The 19,853-nt window shown below is 39.4% G+C and overlaps 1 protein-coding gene across 1 annotated transcript in view; it reads left to right on the top strand.

The window, feature by feature from the left end:
* The first annotated feature begins 456 nt into the window (after window positions 1-456).
* ldlrad3 (low density lipoprotein receptor class A domain containing 3) overlaps window positions 457-19,853 on the top strand; it is a 175,904-nt gene continuing 156,507 nt past the window's right edge. Inside the window, exon 1 of the mRNA XM_063001680.1 lies at window positions 457-615. Coding sequence (XP_062857750.1) covers window positions 564-615 — 52 coding nt within the window. The 5' untranslated portion in view covers window positions 457-563. The remainder of the gene's footprint in view (window positions 616-19,853) is intronic.

A 19,853-nucleotide genomic window follows, 5' to 3' on the forward strand; every position in this document is an offset into this window, starting at 1 on the left:
CTTTAAATTTCATAGGGGGGCTAATAATTTTGTCCTCAAGTGTATATATTTATATATATGAAATTTGTTGAGGGGCCCAATTTTTGCACAGGAGCCCATGGGCTTCTAGTTAAGCCACTGCATAAACCTAATGCTTTTTTTAAATTTTGAATAAGTTTTAAAGATTGCAAATTAAATTTCACTAAAACAAGGATAATGTTGGTCTGGAGCCTAAAAACTTAACTTTACCTTACTGCAATCACACTAATAATTAAACATTTGGCATTTAGAACAGTCATGTCAACAAACCTTTTGAGTGCTGTCCCCATCAAGCTCCTCCTACTATGTGTTCGCCCCGCCCCCTGTCTCATGGCCTGCTTTAGCCCAGTGAGAGAGAGAGAAAGAGAGAGAGCGCGAGCTCCCCTCCCTCTCTGTACTGAAGTTCTCCTTCAAACAAAATAACAGACCAACGGACTATCACGAACACTGGTGGACACCGAGGAACTTTTTGCAGGACCCCGAAGTGTTGGGGTGATCCCGCGGCGGGGTGAAGCGGGGGCAGACAGGGCCGAACAGAAAGTAGGATGTGGGTCTGGTACCTCCTGCTCGGTTCGGGAACGGGCACGCGCTCGGTCGGTAAGTTTCATTGGGCGAAGGCCACGCGCTGGTTTTCCACTCATATTTTTTGCAAGCGGTGCTGCAAAATATTGAACAGAAAGAGTGACTGTAGGTATAACACTGTGGGTTTAAAACGCTTGTGTTACTTTTATAGTGCGGTAGGGCTACGTACCAAACGCGAATCACTGTATACCGTATGTCAACATAGTAGTCTGCACCGCTGCAGGGGTGCTGTGGTGACCACTGTGGAGTGCTTGAATGGTTGGAAGTAGTGTTCTATTGATGAAGCGCTGTGCAGCAGCAGTGAACAAATCCATCTGCTTGTTGCTGCCTGATACTTCAAAATGTTTGTAAAGTATTGCTTGGAAGTTTTTAATATCTGGACAAGGCACTCATATTTTTGCACAGAAACATTTACAGTGCATGCATTTTTGACATATGTGCAAAAAATATGAACCCCCCTTACAAAAAGTCATGAGCCATGTCTTTAAATTTGGGATGTTAATGACAGAAACTGTAGTTACTCATTACACAAGATTCATCAGTTCACAAGTTTAATGTTAAACACAGTCATGGACAATTTTGTATCTCCAGTTCACCTCACTTGCATGTCTTTAAACTGTGGGAGAAACATGCAAACTCCACCTGGGGTTCGAACCCAGGACCTTCTTGATGTGACGTGACAGTGCGTCCCACTGAGCCAACATGCCGCCCGTACAGTTATTGATAAGGTCCTAAAAAGATGTTGGTGGCCTTATTTCGATGGGCCCCGGTGCTAGGGCGTTCCCTTTAGCCATGCAGTGTCAGTAGGTGGTTGACATGACATATGAACTAGGTTTGCGTATTAATGGTTACAATGCTATTCTTGGGGCGGCACGGTGGCTCAGTGGGTGTAGCTCACAGCAAGAAGGTCCTGGGTTCGATCCCGGGTCCTTTCTGTGTGGAGTTTGCGTGTTTTCCCCGTGTCCGTGTGGGTTTACTGATGAACCTTGTGTAATGAGTGACTACCGTTTCTGTCATGAATGTAACCAAAGTGTAAAACATGATTTTAAAATCCCAATGAACAAACAAACAATGCAAATTTAAGTTCTTTTCTCAGTGCTTTGTACTGGCAATATAAATTTATTGCACGTAAGTAAAAAGAATACATTCTGTCACAATGTAGGCAAAATTATACAACTACATTTACAAATGATACAACTATTATACAACTACATACAAATTATACAACTACATACACTGCATAATTTGCACCTTAAAATAACTGCTGCTATATTATATAACACTGCACAATTTTTCTGCACCTTATACGACTGCTGCTATGTGCCTCTATTTTTATTCCTTTGTATGTAAAAAGTTTTTATAGTTTACATTTATATTTTTAAAAGTTTTTATACTAAGTTTTTATTCTGTTAGTTTATTTTTTGTTTTATATATAATACTTATATTGCACATTTGGAGGACGAACAAAGTAAGAATTTCATTGTACAGTGTAACAGCTGGTACTTCTGTGCACATGACAATAAAACTATTGAATCTTTATACAGTGATGCAGTAATTGTGGACCTAGATTTGGAACTGTGGCCACTTGGACTTTCTTACCAGAACTCTAGTTTCCTCCCACCTACCAGCCTGTAGGTGAACTGTGTACATTCCCCTTAGATGTGCCTACATCAGTAAATAGGTAGGTGATGATGTTCTGCAATGGACTGGCATCCCGTCCAGTATTTATTCCTGTCATATATCCATCCATTCTTTCCCTGTAGATCAATAATGTCACTGCTAAGATTTATTTTTACAGGCTAGTCCTAAATAAGTAACCTACTTGCACTACTGCCCAGAAAAAAGTTAATAGCGACATGTATAATGCTAGTAAGGGACATGCTAAAGGAGCAATTATAGAAATACATCTTAATTTGCAATGACATGAAACAGTGGCCTCTTTTGCAAATTAAAAATAACTCTGAAACTAAGTCCCTAGCAAGAAAAATATGTACATACACTAAATGGAATATTGTAACACCTCTTCTAATTATATAAAGAACATTTCAGGCTTCCCAATGTGCAGCAACAGTTTAGGGACAGTTTTTAGACATAAAACTATGGTTTAAAGAAACTCTAGTGGAATACTGTTTTGACTGAATAGGCACAAATTCCTATAGACAAACTTCAAAGCTTTGAGTAAAGCCTTCTTAGAATAGTGGCTGTTATAGCAGAAACAGATCACATCAAGGTAACTCATAAAAGCTTAAATTAATGTACATTTATTGTGCTTTCTTTGTGCGTAATAGAGTTTCAAGTTGCTTTTCTTGATGCAGCGGCAGACTGCGTTGACAACGATTTTCAGAGACCTTGTGGCTTTATTGACCACAGTAGCATAACATTTTCCCATGCAGTGTCCTCTCAGGGTCATAAACACATAGTAGGTTATGCCAGTGGTCCCAAACCACCAGGCCGTACCGCGGACCAGTCCGTGGGTCATTTATTACCGGGCCGCACAGAAAGAATAAATAATTAGAGATCGCTACATCAGCAATAATAACAGCTTCCATTTCCAACACACGGGTGTTTATCATCTCATATCACCCCCAGGTGGAAGCAGCTTCTCGTTGCAGCGAGAAAAGCTAATTTGTGAGTAGTACAGTTATTCTATTTTAAACCCCCCACCCCCACCCCTGCCAGTCCATGAAATTTTATCTTATATGAAACCGGTCCGTGGTGCAAAAAAGATTGGGGACCGCTGGGTTATGCACATTCAACAGTAGTTTTTGGCCTTGCCGTAAACAGACTTCTCTCAGTGGTTAGCACTCACAGCAAGAAGGTCCTGGGTTCGATCCCCAGGTGGGGTGGTCCGGGTCCTTTCCGTGTGGAGCTTGCATGTTCTCCCCATGTCTGCGGGGGTTTCCTTTGGGAGCTCCAGTTTCCTCCCACAGTCCATAGACATGCAAGTGGGGTGAATTGAAGATACAAAATTGTCCATGACTGTGTTTGACATTAAACTTGAACTGATGAATCTTGTGTAACCAGTAACTACCGTTTCTGTCATGAATGTAACTAAAGTGTGTAAAACATGACGTTAAAATCTTAATAAATAAATAAATGAAAGACCTAAAATATTTGCAATCTTGCATTGAGAAATGTTCTTTGTGATCTGATTGACAAACCTCTTGCACAAAGTGGTAAGGTGGATCCTTCTTTTATACCCCATACCATCACCTGTTACCAATTCAAATGCTTATTGTAGATGTATATGTTAAAACAGTGTGAAAAGCAAGATACACATTGGATATACATTGGATATAAGGATGTACATTGATTTCTAAACAGTTTCTTAATAAAACAGTACAAATCAGGCATGTTAAGATTTATAATATTTGCTTTCGTTACTTTACTTTACTTAGTTTCACACCACAACATTTACCAGTGGTAAGATAAAGTTTGCTTAAGGCAAGACATACATGTTTAGATATAAAAACCAGTGCTTTGGTTTTTAACATGTTTTTTTTTTTTTTTGCAATGATGTGGCAACTAAAAAAAAAATCTCAGTTACTGGGAGAGAGGATTATGGCTGCATTTAAAGCCCTGATACCTGGAGCACTGTATGAACTAACATGACCTTACCTTGCTTGCTGGTCTTCCAGAAGATATCAGGCTTAGCATGCATTATATGTTATGTATGTGGTCATTGGGAAAATTTTGTTTAACAGCTGGTTTGTTGTTGTGGTGTTGCTGAGGTTGACTGTGTGCAGTTACTTGGATAACTCTTTATCTAAGGGGAACCATCAAAGAAGATCTAAGAAATTATTAAAATAATATAATATATAATAACTCAGTAAGTAATTATTCTTTAGAAAGAATGTGGGATTGGCTATAAATTCTCAGCAGGCCAATCTATAGAAAATCTATTAAAGACGCTCTAGAATTGTTAATAGTGATGTTTCTACATGGATGTTATAGCTGTATATCTGTAGTTATAGCTGTTCTTATATTTAATATATAAATATGAGGTAAGCTAAGACAAATTGCTTTAACCATCTGTTCTGATTATTTAGAAGTATAAGAGGATAAGAGAGCAGAATAAAACAATGTGTTCAGTCTTTTGTACACAGAACGTGTGTGATAAAGCGATTATTTGTGGAACATTTGAGGATTCTACTGGTGACAGCTCTTGGCTGTTTGTGGGTTGTATTTGTAAGGCTGAATTATCGTCTTAATTTTATGTTCATTTGCAGTACTTTAGGAGGTTTAGGTTACTGGTTTAGGGTCACTGTTAAAATCTTTATATATTTGACTGAGTATAAAGTCTTAATATCTTGAGAATAGAGGACACGGTTTGCTACTGCTCTTTATAGTGTACTGACATGATTTATTCATTTATTTATGATTATATTTCTTCCCCAATTTTCCTTCCAATCTCGCTGTATCCAATGATCAGATTGCATTTCACTTCCTCTTTACTGATGCTGACTTCCACTTATGACTAGAGATGCATGAGTACCGATACTGGTATCGGGTATTTGCCCGATACCGCGCTCATTAACTTGTACTCGTACTCGCAAACGAGGCTCCGATACTAAACATCCGATACCGTGTGCCTAGTGCACGTTGCTGCGTTATGCCTGGTTCACACTACACGATTTTTGCCCTGATTTTCGCTCGGCGGCTGGTCGGCGCTAGATTTGCCGACTCGGGAGCAACTCGGCATTCGCTCGGCGAGCGCTCGAGTTTTCTAGCATATCAGATATCTGATCTCAGATGTGCAACTGGGAATGAGTGACATGTCGAACAGCCAATGAGAACGCAGGATACAGTGTGAGGGGAAACGCAGGAGAGGAGTGTAAACAGGTGGGACAGGGGGATAATATAGTTTATATCAGAATACACCGGCACACACACACGTTTTACAGTATTTCTGACCTGATCGTTCTCTACAAAACATAACAACAAAACACCAACATTGCAAAAATATTTATTAACCTCCAACTCACTACAGAACAATCCATGCTATTCGTGTTGCCAAATCCACTCAGATTCATTTATTTTTCCTCCTTGGTTTAATCACATCAGCGCACAAACACTTTGATCACTCGCTACTTGTTGACGTGCATTTTTGGACGTGGTATCATTAAACTTCTCGTCACTTCTCACGTGTGTTTTTGTTTTTAAAAAAAACGGTATTCTAAATAGGTATTGGTATCGGCAAGTACAAAAATACATGTACTCGTACTCGGTTGGGAAAAAATGGTATCGATTCATCCCTACTTATGACCGAGGAGAGCCATGACTAACACACACCCCCTCTGACATGCGTGCCGACTGCATCTTTTCACCTGCATGAGACGACTTGACAGATCTGTTGAAGAAAGCTTCCAGCTTGCTTCAGTGGTGTTGGTATAACAAAGCAGCAATTTGACTGAAGTATTTTCAATCTGGTTAGACATACCTTGAATCCTGGAATAACCTTATTTCTCGACTGTCTATAGACGGATCATATCCTTGCATAGGTGGATTGTTACTGCGTTCGTAATGTCGCTCCACCGTTTGCTTTTTTGCAACAGCCGTGGCTCGACAAATCTTACAGTATATAGTGTTTTGGTCTGTGTCGGATATTTTTAAACCAATGAACTTCTTAGCTGCAGACACGGCCATCTCTGGTCTTTATCTCTTTATACTCAATCTGTTTTCTATTTCTGTTTTTTTCTTTTTTGTTCCAGCATAGTGACGAAGCCTCTGATTTGTTAACACCGTCATGCTAACGCTGGCTTTGATTTTGAATCCAGATTTAAATGGGTTGATGATTTTGGATTACACTTACCATTCTTACAACACTTTGTTCACAACAGTTCATTCTCAAGCAAAACACAATTTCTATCAGTAATACTTAAAAAAGTTTGAATCATTTATTCACAAAAATGTGTTAAATGTTCCCGTACTTTTTGAGCAGTGTATTTCTGCCACATTGCATTTCTTGAACTGGTTCAAATCACCCTATGTTACCTTGACCAAAACAATTAATAAACAGTTTACCATGTAATGCTATCATATAAAATTCTGGCTTATTTAGTACAGTAGCTCAGCCTGTCTGTCTCTGTCTCTGTATCATATGCACTCAGTTAATCCAAAGATCATGTAGTGGCTATATTAAGAATCACATCATAGCCAGAGTTGCTAGAGGACACTGCGCGGCCTACTTTGCGCTTTTAGTGACATGGAAAATGTTGATCATGTTGCAACAATGAAAGCACTGAAACCAAAGACTAGGCTTAATCCAAGCTGTATCCCTCATGAGATATTTGCTTACAAAAAGCAGCACAGCACCAACGCCCCATGGTAATGTAAGCAAAATTATAAATAAATTATCATTACACATTCAGAGAAGTATTATATATGCATGACGTTATTGTTAACGATTTCAGCTATCGTTTATAATATAGTTTTAAATGTCTGAAGCATTATTGACTTGGAAACCATATTGGGTTCCAGTTTCAGTGATGTGTCAAATTAAATAGTATGGTATCTTTTCAATGCTGTACAATAATGTCCAATTTTTTGTGTTTACAAACATGGACTAAATTCTAGTTTATTCTTTGTAAAAGTGCTTTCAGAGCATTAATGGTTTATCACAACAGTAAAAAATTCTTGGCTGTCCATCAAGCGAGGAGGTCGGTAGTAAACATGCAGTAGTATTGGGTAAAAGCATATGTTGTGTTGTCTGTTTCTAACAATACATCTACCCACTTTAAAAGAGACAGATGATGACACTGGGCAAGTAGAGTAAGGTATTCAGATGTTCATTTCTGTTCTACTACTCTAAATGTTGACTCTGTAGAAAACTGTCTTATTGTGTTTATGCCTTCAAACAACCAGTAAGAAATGCATTACATTTTTGAAGTCATTCAAAAAATGCTTTTCATAAAACATGTAGCGTCTAGGGATGCATCAATACCATTTTTTCCCAACCGAGTACGAGTACATGTATTTTTGTACTTGCCGATACCAATACCTATTTAGAATACTGTTTTTTTTTTTAAACAAAAACACACGTGAGAAGTGACGAGAAGTTTAATGATACCGCGTCCAAAAATGCACGTCAACAAGTAGCGAGTGATCAAAGTGTTTGTGCGCTGATGTGATGAAATCAAGGAGGAAAAATGAATGAATCTGAGTGGATTTGGCAACACGAATAGCATGGATTGTTCTGTAGTGAGTTGGAGGTTAATAAATATTTTTGCAATGTTGGTGTTTTGTTGTTATGTTTTGTAGAGAACGATAAGCTCAGAAATACTGTAAAACGTGTGTGTGTGCCGGTGTATTCTGATATAAACTATATTATCCCCCTGTCCCACCTGTTTACACTCCTCTCCTGCGTTTCCCCTCACACCGTCCGTATCCTGCGTTCTCATTGGCTGTTCGACATAGCACTCATTCCCAGTCGCACATCTGAGATCAGATATCTGACGTGCTAGATAACTCGATCCGGTCGCCGAGCCGGTCGGATCGAGTTGTTGGATAGTTCACACTTAGCGATCGAGAGCCGAGTCTTGATCGCCGAGCGAACGCCGAGTTGCTCCCGAGCCGGAAAATCTAATCGTGTAGTGTGAACCAGGCATAACGCAGCAACGTGCACTAGGCACGGTTGGGTGGCACGGTGGCTCAGTGGGTAGCACTGTCGCCTCACAGCAAGAAGGTCCTGGGTTCGATCACCAGGTGGGGCGTTCTGGGTCCTTTCTGTGTGGAGTTTGCATGTTCTCCCTGTGTCCGGTTTCCTCCCACAGTCCAAAGACATGCAAGTGAAGTGAATCAAATCAAAGACATTAAATTGTCCATGACTGTGTTTGATATAACCTCGTGAACTGATGAACCTTGTGTAATGAGTAACTACCGTTTCTGTCATGAATGTAACCAAAGTGTAAAACATGACGTTAAAATCCTAATAAACAAACAAGCAGCTAATGTTATTGTTTTCCCGTTACTGACTGAAGTTGTCACGGGTTCATGGTAAGATGTGTAATGGAACTTGGATCGGTGATGTGCCTCATGTTACATTATGTTAAGTTACAGTGGGTTTATTGTCCAGCACAAGATGCGGAATGGAATTTGGATCGGTAAGTAGATCGGCCTGGCCGTCAGATATCCAATCTGTATGACGTCATGGGCCCATCTCTAATTTAATGTATGTATTATTGTAAGGATTAATGCTACCACCTCAATCCTGGTAATTTAACTCGACTGCTGTTCTAAGGGGCATCACAGTGGATAACTTATTTGTGTATATGATTTGGTTTTTGTTTACACCAGATGCTCTTCTCTGTGCACTGATAGGTGTCCCTTTGTGGCTAGGTTCAGGTAATGCCATGTGCCTTATGTATTTGTAAGCCTGAAATAGTATTAAAACACCTGGGATTTACAAACTCACTTAACTTATTAAATATTAAGTTTACATAATACTAACAACATTGATAGTTAAATTATATGTCATACAGTTAATACGAGGTTTTTGGTTTCAAACAAGTTTGTAGACTGTTAAATGTAGTCACAAGATCTCCTCTTTCTTTCTAAATTGGCCAGGCATTGTCAAGGTTTGCAGCAGGATTAAATTGTTCTATTTCAGAGAGTGACATTACATTACAAACTTATTTAAAATTCATCTGACTTAAAAATGCATGAGCAATTGTTTTTAAGTTGTCCTTTCACAGACCAGGAGAACTATTTGTGGTTAAACAGCCCTCTAAAGCCAAAGAAAAGAACGAATACATTTGTTTTTAGGAGGCATGGTCTTTACCATGATTGATTAAGTAGAAAGTGTTTCGTTTGTTTGAAATGACCAGATTGTAGGATAATGTGTTGAGTGTCAGAAGCTAAAGCCAACAGATATCGTTTGTTGGGTAAGAATGTTTGCACTACTTTCACTAAAATTGATATTGAGACCACACATATTGTGATTGATATTTGCTCTTTTAACATATCGATTTGAGAAGTGCAGGGATTTTTGCATTTTCTCAGGGTTTATATTTGCTCATCACATTTCCCAAAACGGGGCATTAATAGCACTACTTTCACAACTGAATTGGGTAATACAATTTTGAATAGTTCAGAATAGGATATTATTTGTGATAAGAGACAGCATTTCTCCACATGGAAATGGTTATATAAAATGGCATGTGTTACAATGAGCTTAGTGAATAGACTTTTATTCACTGATTTTCATAATCCACCTGGGCCTGGTCTGAATTAAGCTTGATCTTGCACTTAATGGAAACTTTGGGCACAAGGGTGACAGTCCATCACACAATTACTTGCCTAAAGGCAGTTAAGGCCAAGCCACTTCCTGCATCCACTTTCTGTACCTGAACAACACTTACAGGTTCCCAGGACCCACGCTGTATTACTCTACATGTCGTGCCACAGTAATAGATTTGCATATGTGTAAGGTTAATCAGCCTACACAAATGAACCAAAACGAACGTTAGGACCACCAGCTTAATATGCTGGCATAACACATCTGGCTCACCAACACATGGATTCCATAAGACATCTGAGGGAGTCCTGTTTTCTTTGATACCAGGACATTGCGGCAGGTTCTTTAACTTCTGTAGGTGCGAGGTGGTGCAAGGCTTGTCCATCTTTGGACCACTGTATGTGGGTACTCACCACAGCTGCTTGTGAGCAACCCATGCTTTTTTATAAATATTTTAACCCAATTTTTGGCCATCATGTTTAGCTCTTACAAAAATCACTCAGGTCTTTATGCTGCTGATGAATGCAGCATATCTGTACTACAAGGAAATACCATCAGCCCAAATTTAGTATATCACAGTTGTTCAAACTAATCGACATTGACTGATTGTATTTAACTCACTGTTTACACTTGTATTGTTTACACTTGTATTGTTTACACTTGTATTGTTTACACTTGTGTTCTGTTTTGCACCCTGGGCTTGGAGGAGTGTTGTTTTATTTTACTTTAGTTGAAATTACTAAAAAGCCACTTGAACTTGAAAAGATGAATGAATTTACTGACAGGTTAGTGACAGTGTAAGATCTGATATATAAAACCACCTCCTTGTTTCCACACTCACTGTCCATTTTATCAGCTCCACTTACCATATAGGAGCACCTTGTAGTTCTACAATTACTGACTGTAGTCCATTTATTTCTCTACATACTTTGTTAGCGCCCTTTCATGCTGTTCTTCAATGGTCAGGACTCTCCCAGGACCACCACAGAGTAGGGCTGTCGCGGTGAAAAAATTTCCCCTTGCGGTATTCAGCGCGGCTCAACACCGCGGTATGCGATAATATCGCCATTTTTTTTTTGTTTTTGAAAATTACTTAATTTATCTGGATTTTAGAGCTATATAAACAAGCTTTATTGTTAGGCTACGATTCAGTATATTATTGCTTTATAATGACAAAAATGAGACAGCTTTAAGACAAATCAAATGCGTGTTTATTGTTAAATACAGAACAGAGCTAGAATGCGCGTCTTTTCTCTATTAAAAAAGGTTTAAATTTAGCTTCTAGCCTAGGCTAGATATACACTGTGAAACGAAAAAAAGTGTTTATGCTAAATATTTTAAATGCACATTAATCAAAATATGATGAAAAAAATAGAATAAAGAATAAAGTCTGTAAGACATTAAATCTGCGTTATCATGCGCGCTAGAAAAACCAACATGTTCACCTGATGTGGTATCAGAGAGGATCTGAGAGGGGTAGCGATGTTCCCGACAGCACTAAAACTCTCTCTGATTGTGCTCGTTACACTAATACATGTGTACTGTACCTGCATGCGACTTTAGAGAGCAGAGCAAATCTAGCCTGGTTATTAATGCGCCACTATTAACCATCTATTTAGTAGGTATAATTAACATAACAATATATACTACATTTCAAGTTATTATTTGTTTCAATAAATTTTTATTCAACGAAACATACATTTAAATCATTCCAGCAAGACCAGAAAGAGAATATTTGCAGGCTGCAATGCCATATTAACCGTCATTAAGTGTTTTAGTACACCAAGGCTGTTTGAATATAGTCTAAATTACAAGTATTTATTGAGTGTGAACTCAATTTGATCATTAATAAACTTGCCTATAAATTCCTGTTGCCATTGTTTCCATTTTAAAACACAAAGCCTGACACTCAGCAGCAACACATTCGAACAGGTTGCGGGAAAATGACGCTCTTAGCTAATTTTCATTATGAACTTATTTAACATTTATTACGCCCGAATGTAATCGTATAAAACAAAATGGACCTTGCAACAACAAAAAAAAAAAAAGGAAAGAAAGAACAAACATGAACATCGCGGTGTTGCGGTTGCTTGGCATGCCCTGCGGTTGGCTGATCTATACCGCGGTATTTCAAAATTGCGGTTAGCGCGACAGCCCTACCACAGAGTAGGTATTATTTGGGTGGTGGATCATTCTCAGCACTGCAGTGACACTGACATGGTGGTGGTGTGTTAGTGTGTGTTGTGCTGGTATGAGTGGATAAGACACAGCAGCACTGCTGGAGTTTTTAAACACCTCCCTGTCACTGCTGGACTGAGAATAGTCCACCAACCAAAAATACCCAGCCAACAACGCCCTGTAGGCAGCATCCTGTGACCACTGCTGAAGTTCTAGAAGGTCAAACAGCAGCAATAGATGAGCGATCATATCTGACTTTACATCTACAAGGTGGACCATCTAGGTAGGAGTGTCTAATAGAGTGGACAGTGAGTGGACACAGTATTTAAAAACTCCAGTAGCGCTGCTGTGTCTGATCCACTCATACCAGCACAACACACACTAACACACCACCACACTTCTGTGGGGGTCCTGACCATTGAAAAACAGGGTGAAAGCAGGCTAAAACAGTATGTAGAGAAACAGACTACAGTCAGTAATTGTAGAACTTTAAAGTGCTTCTATATGGTAAGTGGATCTGATAAAATGGACAGTGAGTGTAGAAACAAGGAGGTGGTTTTAATTTTATGGCTGATCAGTGTATATACACATGACTGACTGCTTGCTGGTAAAGATTTAGATACCTTATTGATAATTAAACTATAGAGTTACATTTTTGTTCTGCTGCCATCAAGACATTCCCCGTGGCTTCCACCAATTACAGTAGACCCTTGAGTTAGGAACGGTTTACCATATGAACATTTCGGGTTACGAACGATCGTTTTCAACTTAACGTATGAACAAATTTCGGATTACGAACAGAAATTCGTGAAACACGTGACGTCACGAACAAGTTGACTCCAACCGTCTCTCTCTCTCTCTCTCTCTCTCTCTCTCTCTCTCTCTCTCTCTCTCTCTCTCTCTCTCTCTCTCTCTCTCTCTATATATATATATATATATATACAGTGAGCAAACATTCACACAGTGGACGGTGTTTTCTTTATATTTTGTAAAATTCAATATTAAAATGTCCCCAAAGAAGGTGCAGAGGAAGCGCAGTGCTGATAAAATTTGTTGTGTTGTATAATTATTCCTGCCAGTGGGTGTCACTGTGTATCAGACAGAGGGGACAGTGAGTGAGAGAGAAGAAGGAAATCGAAAAGTATTCTTTCTTTTGTGCAATTACATCTACAAAATACAACGCTATTGAAATAAAGAAGGAAATAATAGAGAAATATGAGAGTTATTGTTGTTTCTGGTAGATACATTTTATATAAAAAGAAGGAAATGTATTATGGTGTATGGTACAGCACACGTACTGTACTGAAATGTGATGTGTTTTTTTATGTACAGTACAGTACTACTGTGTAAGCACTGTCACCTCACAGCAAGAAGGTCCTGGGTTCGATCCCCAGGTAGGAGTGGTCCAGGTCCTTTCTGTGTGGAGTTTGCATGTTCTCCCCGTGTCTGCGTGGGTTTACTGTTCTTATTTTGACTTAAGAACAGCCCTTTGAAACCAATTAAATTAGTAAGTCATGGCTCTACTGTATATACACACAGGTAAATTGGAGTTAAAATAAACTTTTTTTTTTAAATAAAGCAGTTATATAATTGTAATGTAAAATGCCTGTTTATTCTAAATTAATACATATTATTTGAACAGTGCACATAAGCCTATAACTCACATTACATTTTGGGCATTAAGCAGACGCTTTTATCCAAAGCGACTTACAGTACTGTGACAGTATCAGACATCCCAAGTTGCAAAAACTCATTTCAGGGAGGTACCCCCGGACAAGGGGAAAAAAAAGCTAAAAAATCTCTCGCACACAACAACAGATATGGGTGATAACAGAACTTTTAGGAGCTGCTAACTGAGCTGCTTAGCTAACTGTTCACGTCACAAAACACATTAATGTATACTACATAGTGCACTAGATACTGTGAAAGATAATAGATTTATGTTCCCTACATAGTGCACTAGATTGTATATTAGAAAAGGATTTATGTTCCTTACTTAGTGCACTAGATAGTGTACTAGATAATAGACTTATGTTTCTTACATACAGCTTTAGGTAGCGTATTAGTTAACGGATTTAGGTTCCCTACGTAGTGCACTAAATTGTATATCAGATAACGGATTTATGTTCCCTACATAGTGCACTAGATAGTATTTTAGATATGAATTTATGTTCCCTACGTAGTGCACTAGATAGTGAATTAGACAATTGGTTTATGTGCCCTACACAGTGCACTAGATTGTATATCAGATCACAGATTTATGTTCCCTACATAATAACGCATTCATGTTCACTACATAGTGCACTAGAAAGTATAACTAGATGATGATTTATGTTCCCTACTTAGTGCATTAGACAGTATATTAGACAATTGATTTATGTTCCGTACACAGTGCGCTAGATTGTATATCAGATAACGGAGTTAATACACGATCGGGAATAAAGTCTGTGTCGCCTGCGTGCGTGTGTGTGTGTTTGTGTCGCTCTTGGCCGCTCGTTCTAGATTCCGGGAGATTTTATCTGACTTGCGGGCATCAGGGAGCCGCTATGTATATGCGGGAGACTCCCGGAACTTCCGGGAGACTTGGGATGTCTGCAGTGTATTGTCCTAGCAATTGAAGGTTGAGAGGACCCAACAGTGGCAACCTGGCAATGGCGGGGCTTGAACCAGTGACCTTTTGATTACTAGTCCAGTACCTTAACCACTAGGCTAGAACTGCCCTATAACTCACTATAAGCAATTGTCACTTGGTCTGATTTGTGTAACTGTTCTCCAGTTTTTTATCATATGAAGTGTGTGCTTACCTTGAGTTCAGAGATGGGAGTTGAGGTGTCAGACTAAAATGTTGACTTTGTCATAGTGCAGTCATTTCAGATGCTTCAGTTTTGCTTTTAAGTTGTTTTTTTTTGTCTGTTCAGCAGTTTGATATCACAAATATAAATTCCCCAGATAACAACATAATTCGGCTGAATCACCATTCAAAAAGCCCCAACAAGGGAACAGTTAATGAAGGTTTATCACAGATGGAACCTTTATTATAGTAATTTTCACTGTGGCAACCAAGAGAAAATAGAATAGAAAGTGCTTAGCCTGTTATTTTAATTATGCTTCGGTTGTTAAGTGCATTCGTTTGCATCTGCATTCAGCTGTGTTCTTATTGCTTACATGGTGTGAAGTGTTCCTTTGTGGCTGGATTCATAATGGTTCTGCACGCCCAGGGTGACTATTCTACTTTTTAATAACTGCACCACAGTAGCAAGCTCCTTTCTCAGTGGTTGCAGCCTCTGTGCTATAGAGAGCGTTACATGTAGAGTAAAAATAAATGAACATGTCGATAACTGTGACAAGAACTGATAAAATCTTTATGCATTGTGCCAGTACAATCCCAGCGGAGGGTGAATTCTTGTAATGTATATTACTGTGCCATTGATGTGTTGCATTATAGCATGAAGTCAAGGGCAAACAAAAGCAATTAACCAGAGATCTGAAGCTAGAAATTGTATTCTTATTGAGTTTGTATTGACCAACGCTGCAGCATAATGCAAGCTTAAAAGGGTGGACCTTTAGGGTTGGCAGATGAGTAGAGTTGGGCCTCGTCTAAAATCGACCCAGCAGGCTGTAGTCCTTCACTAATTGTCCAGTGCTGAGTGCCTAGGTGCACCCCACTTCCTTTCTTTCAGCAGTGTGTACACACTTCCCTTTACTGCTGTTTCAACATCAGTGTTGTGTTGAATCCTGTAAGTAGAGGGAGATCACCTTAAATCAATGCAAACCTCTACACAGCCTCCTTTAGATATTAACCAGTTGGATCCAGATTCACAGTAAGACCTCAGTTTTCTCTCTGCGTGAGATATTTGAGTAAAAGCTCAGCATCAGGATCAAGTTTCTTCTTGTACCGTCTTAGGAGCTTGAAAAGAACTCATGACTGTGTTACAACCCTCAGCCTTAATGCTGTATTGACTTTCCTGCCAATTTTAGCAGTTCTTTTAAGGCTGATGGGTTGTTTTGACAGCACTGATTCTTGGATGCATCTTTTATTGTTGTTGTTTTGACAGTCAGGTTTTACCTGTGATGACCCCTAAATATCCTGGGGTAATAGGAGCAACATAGTGACAGGCATAATCTTTCAGAAAAAAAGAAATTTGCTAAACTCTGGTTCAGTAGTTAGTCCAGATTGTACTGCTTGCTTTCAGTAGAACCCATAGTGTTTAATAGTAGACACAATAAACGGCAATATCCTTGCTATAACATGGATTTTTAAGCCTGTAAACAACACACAAAGGCTATATCTAATAACCCGTACAACACCCCGTTTTTACTAATATAATAAAAGTTTTACTGACTATTTTAGAAACAGTGGTTAAACATGTTTATACTATATACTTTATATATGAAATACATCGATCAGCCATAACATTAAAACCACCTCCTTGTTTCTACACTCACAGTCCATTTTATCAGCTCCACTTACCATATAGAAGCACTTTGTAGTTCTACAATTACTGACTGTAGTCCATCTGTTTCTCTTCATACTGTTTTAGCCTGCTTTTACCCTGTTCTTCAATGGTTAGGACCACCACAGGACCACTACAGAGCAGGTATAATTTGGGTGGTGGATCATTCTCAGCACTGCAGTGACACTGAAATGGTGGTGGTGTGTTAGTGTGTTGTGCTGGTATGAGTGGATAAGACACAGAAGCGCTGATGGAGTTTTTAAACACCTCACTGTCCCTGCTGGACTGAGAATAGTCCACCAACCAAAAATATGTCCAGCCAACAGCGCCCCGTGGGCAGCGTCCTATAACCACCGATGAAAGTCTAGAAGATGACCAACTCAAACAGCAGCAATAGATGAGTGATTGTCTCTGACTTTACATCTATAAGGCGGACCAACTAGGTAGGAGTGTCTAATAGAGTGGACAGTGAGTGGTATTTAAAAACTCCATCAGCGCTTCTGTGTCTGATCCACTCATACCAGCGCAACACACACTAACACACCACCACCATGTCAGTGTCACTGCAGCGCTGAGAATGATCCACCACCTAAATAATACCTACTCTGTAGTGGTCCTGTGAGAGTTCTGACCATTGAAGAACAGGGTGAAAGGGGGCTAACAAAGTATGCAGAGAAGTAAATGGACTACAGTCAGTAATTGTAGAACTACAAAGTGCTTCTATATGGTAAGTTGAGCTGATAACATGGACAGTGAGTGTAGAAACAAGGAGGTGGTTTTAATGTTATGGCTGATCGATGTATGTACTTAATTATACTGGGAAAGCACAAACAAATAAACTCTGCGAGTGTTACTTGTGTGTAAAGGCTTTTTGTTTCCTACTATATCATATTTTAAAACACTTTTTATATTAACATTCTCAAATACTGGTATCACTGACCACTTAAAAAATCTGAACCTACCAATGTAATACTAAACTTCCACTGACTATCAACACTTTCCTATCTTTGGATGATTACATCATTAATTGCGACCAGAAAAATCATAAGCATAAGCCTGCTATGTTGATTAAAAAAGTTTGAGCTTTTTACTTGTTAGATCATTGGAAAAGTAGAGATGCTATCACCATGCCTCTGCAAAATGTGGCAGAACTAATTGTCGCTGCTTTTAGAAACACTAATGGTTATTGTTGCAGCTCAGGCAACCTTTTCTCAAACTGCTCCCACCCACTCTATTTTTTCACTTTTACTGGTCAGTCTGTGCAGAGGTATAGGAGTATGTGTACTACATGATTAAAAGAATGTTGGCACCCATCCTAAGGTTTGAGTTCAGGTGTTTCTGCCACATCCAGTGCTAACTGGTGCATAAAACCATTTATATAAAATAAATATGCTTCCTATTTTGTAGCAACAGTTTAGGGAAGGCCTTTTCTTGTTCCAGCATGAACAGTCCACAAAGACATGGGTTGACAAGTTTGGTGTTAAGGAACTGACCGTAATCCTGTTAAACTATTGGGATGATTTGGAACATTGATTGCGAGCCGGGTCTTTCATCCAACACCAGTGCCTGACTTTACAGTTCCCACAGCCACTCTCAAAAATATTGTGGAAAGACTTTCCAGAAGAGTGGAGACTCTGAAGGTGAGAATTTCAATATTTATTGGCCATGGTTTTGGAATGGAATGTCCAACATACTTATTGCTAGGTGTTAACATACACCGATTAGGAATAACATTATGACCACCTTCCTAATATGGTGTTGTTCCCCCTTTTGCTGCCAAAACAGCCCTGACCCATCGAGGCATGGACTCCACTAGACCCCTGAAGTAATATGTTAACAGCAGATCCTTTGTTTGTCCAGCACATCCCACAGATGGTCGATTGGATTGAGATCTGGGGAATTTGGAGGCCAAGTCAACACCTCAAACTCGTTGTTGTGCTCCTCAAACCATTCCTGAAGCATTTTTGCTTCGTGGCAGGGTGCATCAGCCTGCTGAAAGAGGCCACAGCCATCACGGAATATCGTTTCCATGAAAGGGGGTACATGGTCTGCAACAATGCTTTGGTAGGTGGTACGTGTCAAAGTAACATCCACATGGATGGCAGGACCCAAGGATTACCAGCAGAACATTGCCCAAAGCATCACACTGCCTCCGCCGGCTTGCCTTCTTCCCATAGTGCATCCTGGTGCCATATGTTTGAATACGAATACGAATACGAATCCTTTATTGTCATTGCACGTTGTACATGTACACTTGCACAACGAAATTGGAATACAACCCTCCCCTCTTGGTTCAAGTAAAAATTGCAAACAATAAAAGTACTATATACAAATATAAATATAAAAATATAAAACAGTACTTAAACAAAACAGAAGCAGAACCGAAGCTTTTGCACATGTCCTATTCAAATTAAATTAGAAGTTGGACATGTCGCATTTAAAGTGAAATAAGTGAAATTGCACAATACCCATTGAATGATGCATGTTGTGTCACATGTTTGTGTTTAACAGAGCTATGGCCCTGTTGTAAAAACTGTCTCTCAGTCTATTAGTCCTTGTTTTGATTTGCCTGTACCGTCTACCTGAGGGCAGACGGTACAGGCAAATCAAAACAAGGACTAATAGACTGAGAGACAGCTCCCCAGGTAAGCGACGCACATGCACCCGGCCGTCCATGTGATGTAAAAGAAAGTGTGATTCATCAGACCAGGCCACTTTCTTCCATTGCTCCGTGGTCCAGTTCCGATGCTCACGTGCCCATTGTTGGCGCTTTCGGCGGTGGACAGGGGTCAGCATGTGCACCCTGACAGCTATGCAGCCCCATACGCAACAACTTCGAAGCACTGTGTATTCTGACACCTTTCTATCAGAACCAGCATTAACTTCTTCAGCAATTTGAGCTACAGAGATAATCAGTGTTATTCACTTCACCTGTCAGTGGTCATAATGTTATGCCTGGTTGGTGTACTTTTGTCCATTTAGTGTTGAGAGTTATTTGTTTTGTTGGCTACCGTTTTGTTCCAGCACTTTCATCATTGTGTTAGAGGGCATGAATTTGGGAGTTGGGTGGTTGTTCATCTGTCTCTGTAAAAAAAAAATGTTTTTAAAACTTAGTGGAACAATTGACCTTCTTACTCTGAGGGTGGGCATTCAAGGCAGTGGATTGGCATCCTGTCAGGTGTGTAACTGCATTGCACCCTGTGGTTCCGGGAAAACCGAACTCACCAGTCACTACCAGTATAAAGCGATGGTGAAAATGAAAACATCCAGTCTACTAGTAAAGATTTGACTGTACCGGATATACTGCGGTATAGATGATTAAAACTATGCTGTACACTGTCCCATAAGAAAGCTGTGGGTGGTCTCTTAGATGGTGCAGCAGTGTG

The sequence above is a fragment of the Trichomycterus rosablanca genome, chromosome 1, assembly GCF_030014385.1.
Source record: "Trichomycterus rosablanca isolate fTriRos1 chromosome 1, fTriRos1.hap1, whole genome shotgun sequence".
Taxonomy (NCBI): Eukaryota; Metazoa; Chordata; class Actinopteri; order Siluriformes; family Trichomycteridae; genus Trichomycterus; species Trichomycterus rosablanca.